The sequence below is a fragment of the Ptychodera flava genome, chromosome 20 (assembly GCF_041260155.1).
Source record: "Ptychodera flava strain L36383 chromosome 20, AS_Pfla_20210202, whole genome shotgun sequence".
Classification (NCBI taxonomy): domain Eukaryota; kingdom Metazoa; phylum Hemichordata; class Enteropneusta; family Ptychoderidae; genus Ptychodera; species Ptychodera flava.
Window position 1 is genome coordinate 4,327,216 of NC_091947.1, and position 22,460 is coordinate 4,349,675.

The following is a 22,460-nucleotide window of genomic DNA, read 5'->3' on the forward strand; positions in this document are numbered from 1 at the left end:
TTTCAATGATTTTTCGCTATTTTTGATTTTATGTCAAATGTTGACCTCAATTTCATGTTTTACTCCTAAAGCATGCTGAGATACACTGCCTGTATAGAATGCATTGTCAGTGTTGACAAATGAATTCTGGTCTGGACTAGAATTCAAATGTAAACAACAATATCAATGCATTTTACACTTATATGCGCTGTGTTGACAAGCTAAATTTCAACATGCTTTGGGGAGTAGAATAAGAACTTCCAATCGACAAGCAACACAAAAAATAGTGAAAAGCTTATCAAAAGTAACAGCTACTGTCCGATTAGAAGGCTAAACATTGAGAAAGCATTCAGAACACATATAAATATAGAAACTGTATTGTTTTCAGCTTCAGTGAAGAACCTCATAAATTATTGGATCTGATTGATAGAGTCCTGAGAGAATAGTGTGGGTTAACAAAACCTGCTGTGAGAGTCTGCAGTGTGACATTGTTAGAGTTCAGAGTCTGCAAATGTCAGCCTGTATCTAGGATATATAAAATTTATCATCTGATATTACAGATTTCTCAAAATTAAAGGGAGAGTCAATGAAGCAGTATACATGCATGTTCTAGTTACAGTCAGGTGAAAGTCAAATATCTTGAATCTTGGGACTGTCATCGGTTCCATCCGAAACATGGTACTTTTGAACAGATCAAAAATACCTGTTCACCCCTAATTCCTTGTAAACAGGTCCACAATCACCATTGATAACAATGGGTTTAGGCCAAACCATGGTGGTGAAAGGGTTAATCCTTCCGAAAAGATCAAATGTGAGTTCTTTTCAGAGAATGGATTCATCGTCATAGCAATGTCAAATAAAAGTCAGCTGAAGAACTGGAAATCAGATTGTAGTTTGTACTGGTTTAAACTAGTTTAAACTTGTTTTTCACTGAAAACTGTAACCTGTCTGTGCGGTTCATGTACCAGTAGCTGTGAGACCAAACCTGTAGTATGATGTTGCATTTTGTCAAGTTATTAGTTAAGACATAACACCTCATTGAAACTGTATGTAACAAAGGAAACTATGATTTCATATGGTGCTCTTCTCCTGACAATGCATATTGCAAATATCAAATCCAAAATTGTTTCCATGAAATTGCAACAATTTCTTATTCCTTCATGAAATGCAGGAAAAACTCCACATTCTTATCAATTTGTATTCAAGCTCCACTCAACCAACAAACATTTCAAGTGTACTTATAAAAACAATTTTCATTCTGTATATTGTTTTCAGACATTTTTGGAATGTGTTCGACTTCGTACCTTTGGTCAGTATGGACTACAACAAATACAAGTAGACACACATTATCTTCAACTCTATCTTTGGAGGTTTGTCTCCGATGAAAAGTGAGTATTATTTTATCTCATCTGACATAAATGTCAGTTGGTGCTCTCTCTCTCTCTCTCTCTCTCTCTCTCTCTCTCTCTCTCTCTCTCTCTCTCTCTCTCTTTTCTCAAGGATGACTGCACTGATTGACATAAACTTAAGAAAAATAACTAATTCAATTTTATCGGCAGAGATTTCAGTAGATGTAAGCTTATTTGCATAGTGCCTCTATTGAAGGAAAATGCTTTATTCCATCGAAAGTGCACACTTGGTAGATGTCCCAGGTTTTAGACATCTGTGCAACAGCTTTCCACAACATAGTAAAACCATACATTATTAATAAACATGGCAATACAGACAAGAGATCTGTGCATATTATCCGTGAAATGTCAGCATTTACATAAATGTCGGATAAATACTTCGTAAAACTTTATTGTATTTCTAGTAATACAACAGATAAAGTTTGTCATATTTGTTTAAAATATTACCACTGCTTAGATGTTATCTTTTTTTGAGCAATCACTGATGTTGTTTGCTGATTCCCGTCTCATTTCCATGCACCATCCTAAAGCAGATATCTGAAAAAGGATGATTTGAACATTAGTTGTTAGTCCTCTGTATTGATGTAGAAATTACAAACTGTGAGCTGAGGTAAAGTTGTCATTACACATTTTCAACATTTTATGTGTTGTACTTTAGTACAGCTGGCATATGTATTATTTTCCATCATGGAAACTGAAGAAATATAAACAAATTGCATCCAAATATAGACTGAGTCACTGTGTGGACATCTTTAAACAATAAAATGACTGAAATTATTTACTCTTTCCTGTATTACTATATTTGCATCGCACCCTGTCAAAATGTGCAACTTAAAATATCACAACAGTTGCTACATTGTGTCAAAACATGGTAATTCATTCAAAGCTTGATATCATGAATAAATGTTAATACAAAGTGTGTAAACAAGCAGTGTTTGAGTAAGCCAGTCACATGATAATAATGAGATGATAGTACCAATGGGGAATATTCACTGAATCAGATCTAAACCATACCATTTACCATCGAGAAACTTTCAACTTAGCAGGCATTTGCATGTTTCATTTACATAATTAATAAAATAATGCTTTAATCTGAGAACATCTGCTCAATATTTCATTAAATCTGTCAGGAATATTATGCATGTTTAGCGATCTTTAAGGTAATATACACCTCAACAGTGAAAGACTTAAACTTTTGCTCAAACTTTCCTAAATGAAACTTTAAATCATCCTCTCACTAAATCAAGAATAAAATTCATGGGTCACCGTGCAAAGTTTGGTACTAGAGAAAGAAATTATCTAACATTTACCAATATTTGCAATTCAAAATTGCCACCATACTGTCCACTTCAATTCAAATTCAATTCAATTGATTTCAGTAGTTTTGGCCTTCAAACAGTGATGGCAATGTTAAATACAGATCACTAGTCTAATGCAGTAATTGCATCCAGAAAAAAATGATTTATCTGCAAATAAATAATCTCTTAATTTTACAATAAATATTTACTCTCAATGTTGGTCTACCCAATTCCCCTCTCATAGCTGTAATCAATGTGTTGTTGTATAATTGAAGTATATGGTGCAGTATATTGTTCCGGATTGTTTCAATGTTTAGAGCATGGTGAAAACCCAGGTTTTGGAACCATAAAGTGGGGAGTATTTTGCAGTCAAATATTATAAGGGCAATAGTAACAGGCAGTGAACCAAATTTATAAAGACAGCTTTAATACAAGACCATCCTGTTGTTTATAGAGAAAAATAAAATGTTCAATTTTAGAAAACTAAGACGGTAAGACATTTTTCTTCTCTAGGAGTTTTAAAATGAGCCCCAATAAATGTTAGATCAGTGAAGAATCATAAAAAATTTGAGAGTCCGAATATCTGTCCCTGAAGTGCATTCTACCTTAACCCTTTGAGTGCCAAAGTCAGTTTTTGTGGACTGTATAAAATATAACATGACAATTTTCTTTTCAAATCTTGTCACTGTTTTTTTTTTCAATTTTTTCTAAAATTTTGTTCAAAAATTGTAATTAATGAAGAGTAATGTCAATTTAGTCCAAAATTATCAGACAACATTAAGAAAAATTCATAAAAATAGGTAAATATTACACTAGAATTTTAGTGGCCAAAATTACAGTGATCAAAGGGTTAAAGGACATGACCTTCTTGTTGACAACAAGTTGCTTGATCATATGTTTGAAAACTTTGCCATGGCAACACGTCCAAGATCTGTATGTTTCTAAGTGTATTTCAATACACGTTCCTGCCAATCTCTTCCGTCCAAGAAATATTTGATGTTAAAATACGTCAGCAATGTGTTTTTGATGTACTCAGCACCGTTTTTCTCTGCTTAACACTGAATGCAATATCAATTGAATGTAAAGGCGTGAGGCATTCTGTGCCATCCAAATGAACATAGAGGTCATCGTAATCAGTATTTGGAGACATTGGTTTGTGGAGCACTGATGTAAATTTGAAAAACAGTCCATCTCTTATGCCTGAATGCTTCACACATTGAGTACCATAAAATTCCTGTAAACATCTGTGACTTTGGATTATATAACAACGCATATCAATAGAAAAGGGTTTTAATATGGATTAAAACAACTGTTGATAATGATTAGTAACATTAACTGGTACAGCTTTCATGCAGATTACTACTGGAAATTTTCATTTCTGTACTGTTTGCATAGAATGGATGATGTATCTGTATTCGGATCAGTCTTACAATTCAGTGAGTCTTAGTCACATGCTCTCTGGTAGTTACCAGAATCGTTGCAAAAGTCAGATGTGTTTGGCAATTGTTTGAATAAAATGTTGTGAACACCAAGAGTATGATATGAACAAGAGCTCTGATATTGCCCTTGGGTTGTATTGGCGTTATTTTTATCACAAATGATACAATTGGTGTCTGGAATTGCAGTTCCTCTTCCGTGTGAAAATAACAGTAGTTCTATGGCCAGGTCAACGGGACTGGTCAGTGAGGGGACAGTGCTTTGGTTAGGTTACCAAGACTGGTCAGTAAGGGGACAGGTCTGTAGCCTGGCCAACTGGACTGGTCAGTGAGAGCACAGTTCTGTGGCAATACAGGTCAGCTGCACTGGTCAATGATGGGACAGTTCTGTGGCCTGGACAACTTCACTGGTCAGTGAGAGGACAGTTCTGTAGCCTGGCCATCTGTATTTATTGGTCAAGGAGTGTCTCCCTTCAGTAGGGGACAGAGTCTGACCAATGACAGAAGAAACTATTTTCATGAAGATTGTCAGTGCACAGCAGAGCAGTGATTGCAAAGCATGTATAACAATAAGAAATGTTTTCCAAGAGCATGTGTCTCACAGGCATTGTGTGTGTTGTCTTGCCATTGTGTGGAGATAACAAATATTAGACTCAGGTCCAAATAGCTATATCACCGGAAATTGATCTTCCAAAGTTCTGACCTGTTCATACAAGTACTGCAGTTCACCGATTAAACCAAGCAATAACAGGTAGCGTATACTCAGCTCTGATGTTTCTTGCAGTAATATTTCTTGCAGCCAATTCAGTAATATTTCTTGCAGAGTTGAACTTGCAACATAAGATACCTTCTTCAGTTGCTTCCTTACCTAGAATCAATCTTAATATGTTAATGTTATCATATAATATGCAGGTATGTCATTTTGTGGAATTTTTTGCTCTCACAAGTCTCAGATCTTTGATGTGTTCAAAATTGGAATCACAGTTCCCCAAGGATGTTCCCATGAGTATTTGTTCAGATTATGATAAAATATTTGGTAAACATCTTTACAGGATTTGCATGCACAGTAACTTTGAAATTTAGTGCACAGCTGCAGGTTTCTTTGCACAACCCAGTGTTTCATTTTTGTTAAAATAATGTTTTTGGTAACTTTCTGTAGATATTATCTACAACAGCATTACAATGTCAACATAACACTTCTTGTTGCGAGGTTTTTGACTCAATAATTTCCCCAACTTTTTCATCCTATATGAGTCAAAGTTTAGTTAAAAGTTCACATTCTGGTTAACATTTGTTTGAATTATACACAGTGGAAATTTCATAGACTGCATGGAAACTAAGCTTCAACCCAGTTTCAAGAGAATAATAGCAATTGTAAAATCATGTCCAAACATGAAACTTCATAAATATTTCTGAAAAATTACAACTTTCCAAAATGGGAATATTTACATCTAATTTCAATGCACCAGAATAGATGTAAAAATCTCACTTTAAAAACTGTTTGATGAATGTTACATTGCAGAAAAAACCCACATTTTCATGCAAAACTATGTCGCCATAACTAGCCATAGTTAGTTGATAAACAGTCAGCATGATCAATACCTTTATAAACATGATCAAATGACTGTACATTTTGCTACCCCCCCCCCCCCAAAAAAAAAATGATTGAGAAAAACCATCACACACGCTAGCTTATTCATGTATTTATAACTTTTAATTGTACAGCAAACACTTTTACAAATGAGAAACAAATTATGAAAAGTGCTGGTAGCATTGACATAGTAAAAGTGATGTATAGTAGGGTTGAAGTGTTTCCCTGTTTATGATGCAAAATAACAGAAATAAAGATAAATGAAAAGTCAGAGCATATCAGAATACACGTCTAGTTTCCTTTCTTCAGAATTTGATAATTTCTCCATTTCTTGTTGTGAAGTCACAGCACAGTAATGTGTAACTTATATAGCTTTGTGCTGTTACATTTTTGGAAATTTCTATGCATAAACTTTCTTCTGTTGCAGTCTACGTTGGTTGGAATGTGTGCAGAAGGAAAATTTGATTGCTAGATCAAGACGTTACTGATAAACATGATTTCTGTTTCAATATAGTGTAGTGGCACTGCAGGGTAGCCTTTCTATCACCAAACCCTCTCACCCGTATTTTACCAATACATAGACCCCCCACTCGCCCCTATTTACCAGTAAGTAGGTCCACCCTGTCACCCCTCTTTACCAGTACATAAGTCCACCCTTTCAGCCCCATTTACCAGTACATAGGTTCCCCCACGTATCCCCTTTAGCAGCACTAGGTCCTCCCCACTCAGCCCCATTTACCAGTACATAGGTTCCTCCACTTACCCCTAACTTACCAGTAGATCCTCCCACTTGCCCCATTTACCAGAACATACATGTAGGTCTCCCCCTCTCCCACTCACCCCAAATGCAGTACATAGGTCCACCCATCCTTATGAAAACAATGGGGCACTACCAAATTATGAAAGCAAAACTTAACCTGTCCACCCCAATTCCCCGTGAACAGTTCCACAATTACCATTGATAACAATGAGTTTGGGTCAAACCATTGTGGTGAAAGGGTTAAACTTGATGTAATGGAGCTAGAGTCTGTGATGTTACTTGCATCCTATGATGTCTCTGTGATTGATAATGTTACAGAGAAGATAACTATTTCAACACAGCTTGTACATTTATATATGTGTGTGTATTGTCAAATGTTGTTGTTGGCAATTGAACTGAGTCCAGAAGATAATTCATTTATTCATCATTGAGTTGTCAAGGAGAATACTTGGTAGACTTTACTTGTTTTCTGAAACAAAAATCTATCCTGAAAACTGCATTCAACAAAGATGATAGTATTTAGACATAATCCAAATTTGTTTGAAATGAGACTACACACATACTGGTTTTACAATTTGGCTTTATTGGGTCAACAGTTGCACAATTTTATGGACAATATGATTTCAATTATTATTCAAACCCATGCTTTGTACCATACAGTCTCTTGGACCATTTCTAACTAAAATTCAAAAATAAATCATAAACTAGGATTATCATCTTCATGTTCACTTGTGTACAAACAAAGACAACACAACATAGCAATGCATGCAATCTTTTATTCAATTTTGCCATTGACGTCTGTTGTCCTCATCTTAACTTGGTCTTCTTGCAAAGCACCAACAATAACAATTCAAAGAAAAAACAATAAAACTGATCCCTGTGTCTGATTTGACTCCGATCAACTCTTACATAGACTTGATGATTTATAGTTTAATCATACGTGAAGGTATGTCTGAATAATAAAGTCATGTGACACCTTTGTTATATATTTTAAACATCTTAATTCAAATTTCAATATTACAACTTCGCCATCATGCACAGAGTACACATACTTGAGAAAAAGCGATAATGTCTTAAAAGAAGCTTTGTTTTTGAAAATCAACAATTTTAGTTCTAATTCCAAGCATTAATCACTGACACACTTTTAATCTAAGTGAGAAAGTAAAGGACATCTATGAGAGCATATGATTTGGTTGTCGCTTATTGCATACTCTGTAGAATGTGTTTGAATCATGATACGAAATCTCCGTAGTCTACTAAAAATTAAAAACAGTTGTGAAACGTCAGGTTCAAATGCTTGTAGCTCTACTGTTTGCATGAAATACCGTGTTTGAAATTGTTACAATGAGATCATGCTGCTTTTACATTTTACTGAAAAGATGTACAAACGAAAGTGTTATGAAATTTTAGACAGAAGTGTATAAATTCATATCACTGACATCAGTATCTGATTTTGTTTCAGTTTGGTTCACTTCTTACTTGATGAAATTGTTGGCAGTGCCGTTCATCGCTGTGTATCTCCTGTATTGATGGAATCTAGTGTAAGTATCATACTCAAGTTTTGCTACATTGGTTAAGACATATCAAGCATTTATTTTAGTGTTTCTTTTAAAATTAAAATTCTTCCATAGAGTGGGGTCCTATGGCTGGAAATTTTAAGTTCCAAGTTGAAGGTATATTTTGATTGAGGATTGTTCAAAATATTATGAAATTGACAATATTGTACTCAAAGGATATTATATTGTTCTTCGTCAAAAATTCCCTTTAGAAATATCCTTTGTCTGATTGCCTTTCCTTGCCTTTCTTCAAATTCAGTGAAATACATGTCATGTTTAAAAAGAAAATCCTCAATAATAGAGCATTTGATAACTTAGATTGTTGGCAGGTAAGGTGTAGGACATTTTCACAGTCAGTGTTGTTTGAAATTTGACAAAACTATCAATTGTAGCCATGACCACAGTAATGATGTGGTAAGGTCAAAAGTCAAAGTGTACGCTCCCTGGCAGAGCTAACCCTTGTGTTTGAACATGAGACAAAAAAATACTTGATACCATATACGTCATACAAATGTTTTTTAAAACGTACCTGTTCTCATATCAACCCATGTTTTGGCAGACATAACTATTAATACTTGTAGAGATACAACCTCAGTTCCTTTACTCATTCAAGATTCTTATCAAGCTCTAAGGTTCCAAAGTCTCTTGTGTTCATCCCCCTCTGGCCAAGAAATGTTCACTTAATTATGACAAGCTTTGTTTCCGTACAACATTAACCATGCATCACAGTTGTGTACACTAAAATCAACATCTGTAGTTCAAGTATCATTCAACAGAGATAAGGGAATGAGGTTACCTTGTTGAAATTTTGAAAATTGGCAGTAAATTCAACTTCATAATTTTGTGGGAATATTAGTTAGTCAATGAAACATGTTTTAAACCGTCACATCTTACTTACGTCTCCAAGAAATTTTGGTGCTTGTTAATGGCGAGACACAGTTGACATTGAAAGATGGTTGAACAGTAAACAAATGACAGGAAATCAAATCAATAAACAAATAAATAATTAGCATATTGGAATATAGAGCCATATAAAGTAGATCTGGATAAGACACTGTGTGTTCACTTACAATGTGAAATGGATCCAACCTAAAAACTATCTAACAGTGTCACCTGTTTGGAGTAAACTTGTCAAATTCAGGACATCAGTTTCCAAATTGACAAAATGAGCTACGCAAACAGTCATTTTGTGTAAAAAATGATAATAATGCTATTTTGACTTCAACTTCAAATCAAGTAAAAGTTAAACACAGATCGCACAAATTGGAACACTGTGAACTGTTCTTCATTATGAAAGATTACAGTTGTAGCTTTCAAAAGTAAGTTCTTAGGCTCTGAATACAGTAAGGTCAAAAGTCAAAAGCAAGTAATGTGATGCAGAAAGGTCAAATCAGGTCAATTCAGAAACACCAACTTGCTGGTTAATTACATCACCATGAAACAGCAGCTACATGATCAGCCACAGAGTATGGACAATATTGCACCACTCTGTACTTCAATGTTTATGCCATAATACACAGCCATATCATCACCTATGTGTAGTTTGTAAACCATGGTACTCAAGACTATTAGCCAATAATGCACCCCCTCCCGGCCCATAATGGACGAAAGCAAACTTTGCACGACATAATGTACGAGGCGAAGCCGAGTACATTATGAAGTGCAAAGTTTGCTTGAGTCCATTATGGGCCGGGAGGGGGTGCATTATTGCTATTATTTTATAGTTTTGGCAATGCCAGTGAATTTGTAGTTGTAGAAAACGAATAAAAAAGGAAATTTAAACTGAGTTTGAAGCCAGTGAGCGTCGTCCAGCATGATCGGCCCTGAATCCACACTGCACAGTGCACTGCACTGAACACGCACGTTCAGCACAAAAAATGACCAGCACTTTCACGGTTCATTTTGAATTGAAAAACGATGTATTTTCGAAGGAAATGAACAGTAACTGCATCCCTACCGTCTATATCAAACTTGAAACATCACCTTTAAATATCATGCCATTCAAAAAGTCGACACGGTAAAATGCCAGAGATGGAGAAAACGGAATGTTCATGCATCGACATCAGTATGATCAGCGAGCTGCATGGTATCAGCTGATCAATACGATCATTATTATGTCGCTAGTAGTACAGCATTCATTGCTAACGATATCAACAGAGTTCAACATTGTTATTCAAATGTTTATAATAATTTCAATAATAATTGTGTCTATAAATTAAATTTTCGATGGCTTCTTGAGAAGAGCTATTTTATTTCGGCGAACGACAGAACTTGACGTAAACGGATGCTTGAAAGGTACAGTTGACAAACATACTGGAGGGTTTCGGTACCGTCGCGATATCGAGAACAAGGCAAGGTAAAATCACAGACATGGAGAAAAAACGATGAATGAAAGTTGTCTCCGATTACAGTCAATGCATCAGAATTAGGTGGCCGAGATGTTAGATCAACGGAGAGTCCACGGTCGTCATGATTGTTGGTAGTAGCTGACCTTGGACCGAGACTTTGAATGGCTCCGTAGTATGTCAGTAGACACTTCCGGTTTTTTAGTTTACATCCATGATGACAGCAAGCTGGCGTTGTTGGCTCGTTTACGGCTGGTTCGAGTAGCCTTTCACGCTTGCATCGTTTACATGGCCACTGACATGCATAATATGCCATGTGTCAAACCCAGTATCGTCTAGGAGTTTGCAAACGTACTGAGTTCTGTTTCACCTATACGGCAACGAAGCGAACCATGTTGTAAACAAACGTAGTAGTAATACAACCAGCGTATGCTGAGCGCCAGCCAGACAGACGACAAATGCGTGCGCGAGGACTCAAAAAATGTGATAAATCGTACAGTAAGACATTATTATCAATATTGTGCACGATTATCAAGATTTATAGTTTTGTTTATTACATGGTTTATCCGATATTTTCCCTCCTTTTAAATGCGCAGTCCTTTTTTCGTTTTCCAAAAAAAATTTGCTCGCTGTGGGGCCGCAATGCTGAATAATGGAATACATTATCAGTAATAATGTATGGATATGACGTCACAAAATTCACTGGTATTGACAAAGCTATAATATAATAGCCAATAACAGTTGTTTGCTAACTATGGGCTGGCTGCATGGGTTACTTGTGTCAAATTGCAAACAGCCAGCAAAGTGTATGTTTGAAAAATTTCCAAAGTGAAATATTTCAACATCTGTAGAACTACACCACACAAGTCTACTACTTCTTGGATTCAAAGTAAATTTGTACTTTCCCTGTCCAATTTAAATGTGTATTCCAGTCTTTTTAAATAATTTATCTGTGTGCATTTTTGTATTTGTTATACACCTTTGCACTGTCTTTCCACAGCAAGACACACAGACCCGGCAGGACGTCCTTTTACAAACTAGCTCTTGATTCATATTTCATCGCTTTGTCGTTGTTCAACTCTACAACTACTCTATCTCATGCTGACATACCATACAGTAGCTGCAGTATCTCATGTTTTGATGTCTCTCCAAACACACTGATACAGAATCTGTCATAACCTTTGACCCTAAATACATTGCTAGTTATTGGTGACCTTTCAAGTGAAAACAAGAAAGCTTTATTTCAGGCAAAGTGAGTTGTTGTGTGTTTGAGAGAAATCCAATGTTCAAATTCTGTGAAATGGTTACTTGTTGCTGTGTGTAAGTGTTAACCCTTTGAGCGCCTTTTTTTGCCTATAACAAATATACCCCAGTCAATTTATTTTTAACATTTACCAAAATTTTGATAAAAAAACTGTAGCCAATGAAATGTGATGTCCATTTGGTTCAAAATTATCAAAAAAATTACAGAAAAATTCATGAAAATTGGTAAAATGTTGCACTAAAATTTTGGTTGGAAAAATTACAGCATTCAAAGGGTTTATCAATGATGCCCAATACTGAACAGGCTAATACAGGTACTACAATCATTGCCCCATCACTTTCCAAAAAACTAATAAAGTGGCCACCCAGGGATATATTCCAGTGAACACCATATGTGTAGTGTCATTATCCTCTGAGAAAACTCAGCAATTAGCCATTTTTCAATTTTTGATGCAAAACGTTGATATCTCTTGATCAATAATTGACTTTCACCATATTGTTTTAAATGTATTTACGGTTTTGTATCTGTAGAATTTGTCTCAAAAAAAACACAGCCACAATATTGCCATTTCAATCTAGTCCATTATTTGACGAATGAATTTAACTTTTACTGAAGCATGTATCTGAGTAGTTGACTAACACAGACATGCGGAGTTTATACAAAGACATTATTTGTCAGCTGTCAATCATTATGTGTACTTTATGTCATATCCTCTACTATACAAATCTTCCTCTCTACTTTTGTACAACACCTGATCTGTACTTCATTGCTTTCCATGAAAATGTTTTAATCAGCAGAAAACAAAATTATACAGTCAGTGGTTGTATAATAAAAGTTTCTGGTGATGATCATCATTTATTCATGTTGTGTACTGCTCTGGTGCACTGGTAAACTTTACATAATTGCAATTATCAAGTATTTCAACACTAACAAGATGACATAGAATGTCAAAATTGGTTGTAGTTTTTGTATGTGAATAGTTCATCTGCAATTTTCAACCTTTCAGCCATCAAAGGCTGTGTTGCATGCATGCTAGTTATAGGTATTCTTGATGTGTCCACAGCATGACCAACAAATATTCAGACAAAGAACTGTAGCCATAATAAAACTTGTCCATATACTAATATGAGGTACAATTACTTGGAACATCAGAAAGGAAATTTTTATTATTTACAAATTCATAGTGGGGCAATGGCAGTGGAAATTTACAAATTCATAGTTTGCCAGTTTTCAGTAGATTGTAGACATTCATAGGATGAAAGCATCATCGAAAAGCTATTCAATGGTCTCAGTATGTGTTACCTATGTCAGCAAAGTGGTGTCCCTCAGTGAACTAGGAAAACATGTATTGACCTTTAAGGTAGGATGTGCCTTAAAGACTTAAACTTTTGCTCAAGCATTCCTCAAGGAATTTTTCAACCATTCTCTTTCAAAATTAAGAAGAAGAAAAACTTGGGATCACTGTGCAAATTTTGGTACTAGAGAAACAAATTACCCAAGATTATCAATATTTAAAATTCAAAACAAATAAAATTTTGATTTTCGAAAAACTAAGGTGGTGAAAAGGTTTCCTTACACCAAGAGCTCATTACGGGAAGGCTCAATTAACTTAAGGAATACCCTACTTCCTAGAGGATCAATTTCACAGACCTGCCTTTCCTACAATGGCACCAGCTGGATAAGATAAACATAACAATGGAACATTCACACCTTGGGGATTAAAAGTCTTCTGTTTGTCACCCGAGTTGCTCAGGCAAGGACTCGGGTTTCAGGTACCATGCAAGTTAATGCAGTCGTCCCCTAATGTTTACAATGAAGCCCATGAAGTTGTAGATCAGAAAAGAATTGAAAAAATTTAAGAATCCAAATATCTGGCCCCAAGGTGCATTCTACCTTAATAGGAAAATTAAAACTGTACATACTTTGTGATGTCACAGAATGGAGTTTAACAAAAATGAAATGATCCGGTGTACCAGGAGATCTTTTTAATATCTGAATAAATGTATGAAATGGGTAGGTAGTTATTGTAATGGCTGAGTCTATTACTACATGCAGTTTTATTTATACAGTTTTGGATTTGATGACTTTTAGAAAATATCATTTGATCAACAACTGCACCAAATTCCAGGGTCACGTCATGAAGTAGCCATGTCTGCCTGCATTTATAACTTCTGAAAGCTGTAGTCTGCTCAAATCTGTGTTAACTTTATTAGTGTACAAGGGACTTATGTTGTGAATAGATTGTAAAATATGGTCTGATAATGGAGAGGTCTGGATAAGATAGAATACACCTCAGGTACAAATATTCAGAGTCAAATGTTGGCAAGAGGTTCTCGGTTTACCACTTGGGGGGGCTCATTTGGAAGCTCATGGTTAAAATCAGGTTTTCAACTCCTTATGTTTGTGAAAATAGATAATGTTATTTTCCTCATAGAGTTAAGGCAGGAGTGGTGGCCATTTTGAATTTCAAGTGTCGGTCAGTTATGAGTATTGAGTAATTTATTTCTGTAGAACCAAATTTTATACAGAGACCCAGATTTTGTTATTTTTCATTTCCAAAAGAGGAATGGTTCAAAGTTTCCTTGCAGAAAGTTTTAGCAAAAGTTCAATTCATTCAGTGAACAGTACCTTCGAAACAAATGAAGAACTAAGTGCCACTGCAAAATGTTTTGTCACAAACTTTGCTAATAATAATCTTGCAGCCTTTTTTAAAAACAAGTTTCCATGCATAATTAATCATTCAACCAGCAAGCAATTAATAGTGTGTTACAGCCCTGCATGTGTCAACAGCTAAATTTACAACCTATCATAAACTGATTGTGAAACAGTCACAGCTTTTAGAATGAATGTATGAGAATAAAACCCTCTGTCCGGCAAAAATCTGAAAAGAAGAAAACAGAAAACCAGAGAAAAGTGGCAAATTTTTGTTCTGATCAAAATTATATGCTAGGAAATACTATAAAACACTTTGAATAAGCTACATCTTTTTTAACCCTGTTTTGCTTTTTTATTGCAATCAAAATTTAGATAAAAAGACATCTTAAAGCCCCACTAGCTGTATCTTTTAGCATTATTTTTATGATTTTATTTTCAAACTAAAATAAGTTTGTGAGAATATACTAATTTAGGTGTTATTATTAACTACCAGTTGGGACTGTATGTGCAATCTTGAACAAGATAAAGATTACACTGCGATTTAATGTTTGCCAAAACATTAAATCACAGCTCCATGTGAAAAAGCAAAAACCGTGGATACTGTGCATATCTGCACTGAAAATTTCACATAAACTGCACAGAGTAGTACAATGTAATGCATAGGGGTGAATGTTTTCAACCGTGACATTGTATGTTCTGTTTCCTTTGTAATATTACCAGTAAAAGCCCATATCCCTTAAAGGGGTAGAATTCAAAGAAAACCAGGCGAGAATAGGAAGATATATATTTTGAGGTAAACAAATTTCAAGAGTTACAACTGGTGGGGTTTTAACCATTGTAAATATTAGGAAAAGTTTAAATTAGTGGCATGTTAAATTTGTGAAATGACAGATCTTGCTAAATTTGCTAAAAAAGATTCTAGCTAAAGAGACAACTTGTACAGTATTGTTCAAAAGTGTGTAAGTTTCCCACACCTGTTGCATAGAACATGACAGTCTTACCATAGCAGAATACTGGCGGCTGCCTGGTAATATGTTGTATAGAACATGGCCGTCTTACATAGCAGAGTACTGGTTGTTGCCTGGTGATATGTTGTATAGAACATGTCAGTCTTACCATAGCAGAATACTGGTTATTGCCTGGTAATATGTTGTATAGAACATGTCAGTCTTACCATAGCAGAATACTGGTTATTGCCTGGTAATATGTTGTATAGAACATGTCAGTCTTACCATAGCAGAATACTGGTTATTGCCTGGTAATATGTTATATAGAAAATGACAGTCTTACCGTAGCAGAGTACTGGTTATTGCCTGGTAATATGTTATATAGAAAATGACAGTCTTACCATAGCAGAATACTGGTTGTTGCCTGGTAATATGTTGTATAGAACATGTCAGTCTTACCATAGCAGAATACTGGTTATTGCCTGGTAATATGTTGTATAGAACATGTCAGTCTTACCATAGCAGAATACTGGTTATTGCCTGGTAATATGTTGTATAGAACATGACAGTCTTACCATAGCAGAATACTGGTTGTTGCCTGGTAATATGTTGTATAGAACATGGCAGTCTTACCATAGCAGAATACTGGTTATTGCCTGGTGATATGTTGCATAGAACATGACAGTCTTACCATAGCAGAATACTGGTTATTGCCTGGTAATATTTAATATAGAACATGTCAGTCTTACCATAGCAGAATACTGGTTATTGCCTGGTAATATGTTATATAGAAAATGACAGTCTTACCATAGCAGAGTACTGGTTGTTGCCTGGTAATATGTTATATAGAACATGTCAGTCTTACCATAGCAGAATACTGGTTATTGCCTGGTAATGTGTTGTATAGAACATGACAGTCTTACCATAGCAGAATACTGGTTTTTGCCTGGTAATATTTTGTATAGAACATGACAGTCTTACCATAGCAGAATACTGGTTGCTGCCTGGTAATATGTTGTATAGAACATGACAATCTTACCATAGCAGAGTACTGGTTGCTGCCTGGTGATATGTTGTATGGAACATGACAGTCTTACCATAGCAGAATACTGGTTGTTGCCTTATGATATGTTGTATAGAACATGACAGTCTTACCATAGCAGAGTACTGGTTGCTGCCTTATGATATGTTGTATAGAACATGACAGTCTTACCATAGCAGAGTACTGGTTGTTGCCTGGTTGTATGCTGTATAGAACATGACAGTCTTACCATAGCAGAGTACTGGTTATTGCCTGGTAATATGTTATATAGAAAATGACAGTCTTACCATAGCAGAGTACTGGTTGCTGCCTGGTGATATGTTTTATAGAACATGTCAGTCTTACCATAGCAGAATACTGGTTGTTGCCTGGTAATATGTTGTATAGAACATGACAGTCTTACCATAGCAGAATACTGGTTATTGCCTGGTAATATGTTGTATAGAACATGTCAGTCTTTCCATAGCAGAGTACTAGTTGTTGCCTGGTACTATGTTGTACCAGTATAAACTCAAATCCTAAAATGAAACAAACCAAAATAAATCAACGTAAAACTCATTGCTATAAATCATACCATACACAATACGTTTCATTTTGCCTGTTAGATGACAATCCTGGTTTATCAACTTGCCTTTTTTCCAGTATTGTGGTTTGTAGACCTGGTCAGACTTCTCAGTCTGTATGACAATTCGAAAGTCAAATTTATAAACCCTTTGTGATGATAGGCAAGGTTATCATTTCCTGTCAAGTTTTATCAATGAATATCTGTTCACATAGGACATAGTCAGACCGCTACCATAGAAGTTGTTACGCGAGTTTCAAATTCATTTATATGCACACTGGAAATGAACACCACTGGTTTGTGAACAAGTTGTAACTATGGTAATCTAGAGCTGTCAGTCCCTTTTTGTAGAAGAGATGTTGAATTTTGATAATGAACTTGAGCTAGGTCAGTGACTACTGCTGCACCTGTAATGTACACATGTCAACCTATGTTCTAACAAAAGTACAAAAATGGTGTTTATGACACAAAGTTGTAAAAATGTAAAAGAAATCAAAGAATAAGGTTTTCTGTTTGTCATGTAACAGACATAATATAAAATACTTCACTACAATGATGTTTGACTAATTGAATGTTTTTGGCATCATTGTGTATTCTGTTCACAGCAGTTGTTAAACCATTTCGCTGTATTTTCTTGTTAAGTAGGCCAATTGAACCATACCATTGGAAACAATTGTTTCAAAGTACCTCTTGGGGTTTAAATGGCAACTGCCTTCACTGTATATTACAAATTGATATCTTACACCAGATAATATCCCCATCACTGTAACGCAATCCGTTTAAGAATAAAAAGTGATCAATTTCATATCATGCATCAATAATTCAACAAAGCTGATGCTTTTGTTAAAGTTTGTCCCCATATTGTGTGTCAGTGATTTTCAGTTGGTACATGTATCTCTTTCAACCACAAAAATCACCAAACTGACAGGGGTTCCACTCTGACAAAAAATATTCATATTTTCTAGATTTAGCTTAAGTAGATCGAAATCGATCTAGGTTTCTCTCACTTAGTGTTGAACGTTGACCTAAAAACATTGCCTGACCTCATTTCAATGCGAGTGTACGTGTATTCTTAAACCCAGTTTAAGTAGATTTTAGTTGCAATACAATAAGCGAATATTCTTTTATCATCAGTGGGTTGTAAAATCAAATGCTCTTTGAATACTGATCCAAGGAAATGTAAGTATTCATTTGTCATTATTAGTGACAATGCTGACATCATATCTCATCCAGCATGTGTCACGTTCATGTCATATCTCTCTGTGACACAAAGCTGCCGCTGTCTGACCATCCTCATCTGAAGTGAACCGTGAAAAACATGGATGCAGAGAGGCAGGGAAATGCCGTTATGTTGATGTGTAATTATGAAATTTAAATTACCAACTGATTATGTTAGTGCATTACCCCTTTCACCACTGTGGTTTGGCCCAATTTTATTGTTTTACTTAATAGGGTTGACCTTTACACTAGACGACATAGGGGTGAGGACTTTAACAACACATTGCAAACTCTAATATTTCAGCCACCGTAACACACTTCATCATCATTGCAGTATGTGTGTCAGATGAATGTTTGTGTTTAGGTTAAACACCAGTAAATCATGGCACTAATTGCTCCCAGTCAAGCTTTTCACTTTTTACTTAATAAAAGTTTGGCATATTACTGTGTGATGGTGTGAGGCCATAGGATGCTGTGTCTCATATCTCAGTGTGAAGACCTAGATATCTCAGTTTGTAGACATAGATATCTCAGTATGAAGACATATAGATATCTCAGTGTGAAGACATAGATATCTCATTATGTAGATATTAATATCTCAGTGTGTAGATATCGATATCTCAGTGTGTAGACATAGATATCTCAGTTTGTAGACATAGATATCTCAGTATGAAGACATATAGATATCTCAGTGTGAAGACATAGATATCTCATTATGTAGATATTAATATCTCAGTGTACAGAGAGATATCTCAGTGAGTAGACTGATATCTCAGTGTGAAGGCATAGAGATGTCAGTGTGAAGATATATGTATGTCTGTGTTGAGACAAATATCTCAGTGTGAAGACAGATATCTCAGAGTGAAGATATGGATATCTCATCGTGTAGACATAAATAGCTCAGAGTGAAGGCTGATATCTCAACGTGTAGAGATATCTCAGATTGAAGACAGAGATATTGCAGTGTGTAAACATAGACATCTCAGATTGAAGAAATAGATATCTGTGTGTAGACATAGATATCTCAGTGTGAAGACATCTCAGTGTGTAGACATTGATATCTCAGTGTATAGAGAGATATCTCAGTGTGTAGACATTGATATCCCATTGTGAAAACAGATATCTCATTGTGTAGACATAGATATCTCAGTTTGTAGACAGATATCTCAGTGTGTAGAGATATCTCAGATTGAAGACAGAGATATTTCAGTGTGTAAACATAGACATCTCAGATTGAAGAAATAGATATCTGTGTGTAGACATAGATATCTCAGTGTGAAGACATCTCAGTGTGTAGACATTGATATCTCAGTGTATAGAGAGATATCTCAGTGTGTAGACATTGATATCCCATTGTGAAAACATAGATATCTCATTGTGTAGACATAGATATCTCAGTTTGTAGACAGATATCTCATTGTGTAGAGATATCTCAGATTGGTGCCATAGATATTTCAGTGTGTAGACATAGATATCTCAATGTGAAGACATAAACCAGTTAATCAATCCATGTTAAAGGTATACAGTCACCTGTAATCTAAACATGCCCATATGGTCAAAGGGGCGTTCCTTGTATTCAAAATGCCCATGTGAGGGCGCTGTTTTTAAAAAGCGGCCACCCGCTTAAAATCAGTGATTGGTTAGATTTCTCTTTCCATGGTAAATGTGGCAAAATTGGAAACAGGTGACAGTATACCTGTTAAATATGATATAAACACTGCGTCTACCATGGTTGTATTTGATATTTAGATTTGAGTACAATAATCCAGCACAAGGGGCTGGAAGGTTTCAATGCATTGCTCAGATATTTGACATATGCTTCAGCTATATCATAATGATATACTAATTAATGTAGATTTAAACAAACTTAAGATAACCCTTTCACTCTCATGTCTTGACACGAACCCATTGTTGTCAAAGGTGAATGTGGTTAGGGGTAAACAGGAGCTGTCTGAATGGTGATTGCAACAGTGAGGGAATAACGGTCTTAGTGAGCATTTGTGGGTTTCAAAGCAAGCTGATGTAACTATTGTACCATTCTACCATCATAACAAAAGTACAGCCCTTATATATAACGTTGAATTGTATTATGGCAAAGTATAACTCAGTATTTTACATTTTTGCATAAAATCCATTGGCAAGTGAATTTGATGATCATTGAGAAGACACAACAGCTATTCTGCAGAAACTTTGGCAGACTGTTCAGAGTTGTAACATTAGAAAAGGTGCAGTTATTAGTAAAAAGTGCAGTCCTGGTAAACTTTTAAGCACATGGTTTTAAGCACATGGTTTTTACAACAACGAGACTTTTCTACAGCTAAGTATGGTGTCTAAGATATAATTTTAAATATTACCATACTTCAGTCATTATAGTAAGTTTTCATGTCCTTTGTTCTTTATCACCAGAACAAGTCTGAACATCACATGGTTTACAGGCAATAAAAAGTTATTTACACCCAAATTGTATGCAGTTCAGTTATCTCAATAAATTATCAATGATATTGAAGTGGCTTAGATCGCCCTCCTCCCAGGGAATGGCAGAGATCTCCCCCCCCAGGTGGATAGCAGAGATTGCCCCCTCCCAGAGATATCACAGATCACCCTCATTCCAGGGGACAGGAGAGATTGCCATCGATCCACGGAATGGCAAAGATCACCCTTCTCCCAGGGAATGGCTGATATTGCTCTTCTCCAAGGGGAATAACACACAACCCACACTTACTGGAACTATCCATGGCTAAGATGTATGGTTGACTGCCTGACAGAGGTGTTGACATTATGTGACAGGTTACCAGCAATGCGTGTGAGACTGGTGGTGATGATGTTTCTAAAATTAACTTTAATTTAATATTTGTATTGACAGGTAATTGAGGTGATATGTGACAGAGGATAGAGCTGTACAAACTTGCTAAAAGTTGATGGTATCGGCTGATGAGAGTCCATGGAATTAAGCCATCAAGATACAGCTAATTTTAACCCTGGAACACCAATGTAATGGTAATGAGTGCTTTTGGATATACAGACTTCATTGTTTACCCAAGTCTCTCATTGGTTGACTCTGTAACAGACTTTCTATTTTGATTCAATAAATGACCCTCAGGGTGTCAGATACAAGTATCTATCACCTTCAACCGTCAATGCAACCGTCAAATAACAAGCAATTTCTTTTGACAAAGTGAAATGCATGGTGACAGAAATACTGTAAATTATTTGCTGTATAAAGGTATCGTTACTTTGCTGGCTACTTTGGTGATCTGAAGTTCATTAAAGTGTTAACACACTAGTGTAGATGCCAGTCATAATGGTACAGTGTTTGAAGATCCAAGATGAACTGTAAAGCTTCTTTCATGCCTCTTCAAATTCTAGTATACATTTGAGAATCCAACAGCAAAATATCAAAGTACACAGACCACCATGGTTTAACACCAGATGCCATTAACAAAATACCAATTTAAGTAAACTTTACACTCTAATTTCAATGATTGCACTTTTAGTCATAAGAAGTCCCTGTATGTGCAAGAAATTTGTAAATAGCTTCAGTCTGTTTAATTACAACCATTGTAAGATGTGCAATAAGGTATAAGAAACAAACGTTTGGATTAAAAAAATTACATGTATCTCTTTGTAGATTGTCAGTTGATGAATAAAGGGTACACTCAATGTTACTATCAAATTGTTTAATACTGTTTATTTTATACTCTCATTGACATGCTTGTTACTTTATTTGGTGAAAATATTAATAAGAATAACAGTAAATAAAATTGCTATAACTGACAGCCAAAGTCCTGTGTTACCACAAATGTTGTTTGATTTTGTTAAATCAAAAAATTGACATCGGATCAGTACGAAACAAATTTAAGCTATGTAAGGTTACAGACCATTATTTCTCATTGGTGTTTGCCTGAATCCATTCTGTTCACTGTGTGACGTTTTTGGTTTTGGCTGCAGAAAAGGATTTTTTATCCCGATTATTGTACAATGAAAAGTATCATATCATAGCAACAGATGTGACCTCCATGGCATCGGTGACAAGCAAATAACTAAGTCTGAGAGTAAAGTCTAAACACAGATGACATGTTATTTTATTACTCCAACAGTCAACATATGCTACTCTGTACATCTGTAGCAGTTTGCCTGCTAATTATCTTATTTATAGTCTCCTGATGTCATATTGTGAAGTCACATCAACAGACCGAACACCAAGTCAGTGTTTCCAGGCCTCTGATAGTTACTTTATCATTTACCATCCGTTTGTTTGGTTCACTGACTTCAGTCTGCATGGAATAAATCAACACTTTTCATTGTGTGTTTTGACACAAACACCGCAAAATATACCATCATTGTTCATGAGCCATTAATAATAATGGACAATTTCAATGGATGTTTTGAAGAGAGGGG

General features: G+C 35.5%; 1 protein-coding gene across 2 annotated transcripts in view; it reads left to right on the forward strand.

Annotated features, from left to right (window-relative positions):
• The window catches only part of LOC139119799 (vacuolar protein sorting-associated protein 51 homolog), a 51,497-nt gene extending 29,762 nt beyond the window's left edge, over positions 1 to 21,735 (forward strand). For both annotated transcript variants that reach the window (XM_070683701.1, XM_070683702.1), the window contains exons 17-19: positions 1,255 to 1,367; positions 7,936 to 8,014; positions 20,926 to 21,735. In XM_070683701.1, the coding sequence (XP_070539802.1) occupies positions 1,255 to 1,367; positions 7,936 to 8,014; positions 20,926 to 20,955 (222 nt within the window). In that variant the 3' untranslated portion in view covers positions 20,956 to 21,735. The remainder of the gene's footprint in view (positions 1 to 1,254; positions 1,368 to 7,935; positions 8,015 to 20,925) is intronic.
• The last annotated feature ends 725 nt before the right edge of the window (positions 21,736 to 22,460 follow it).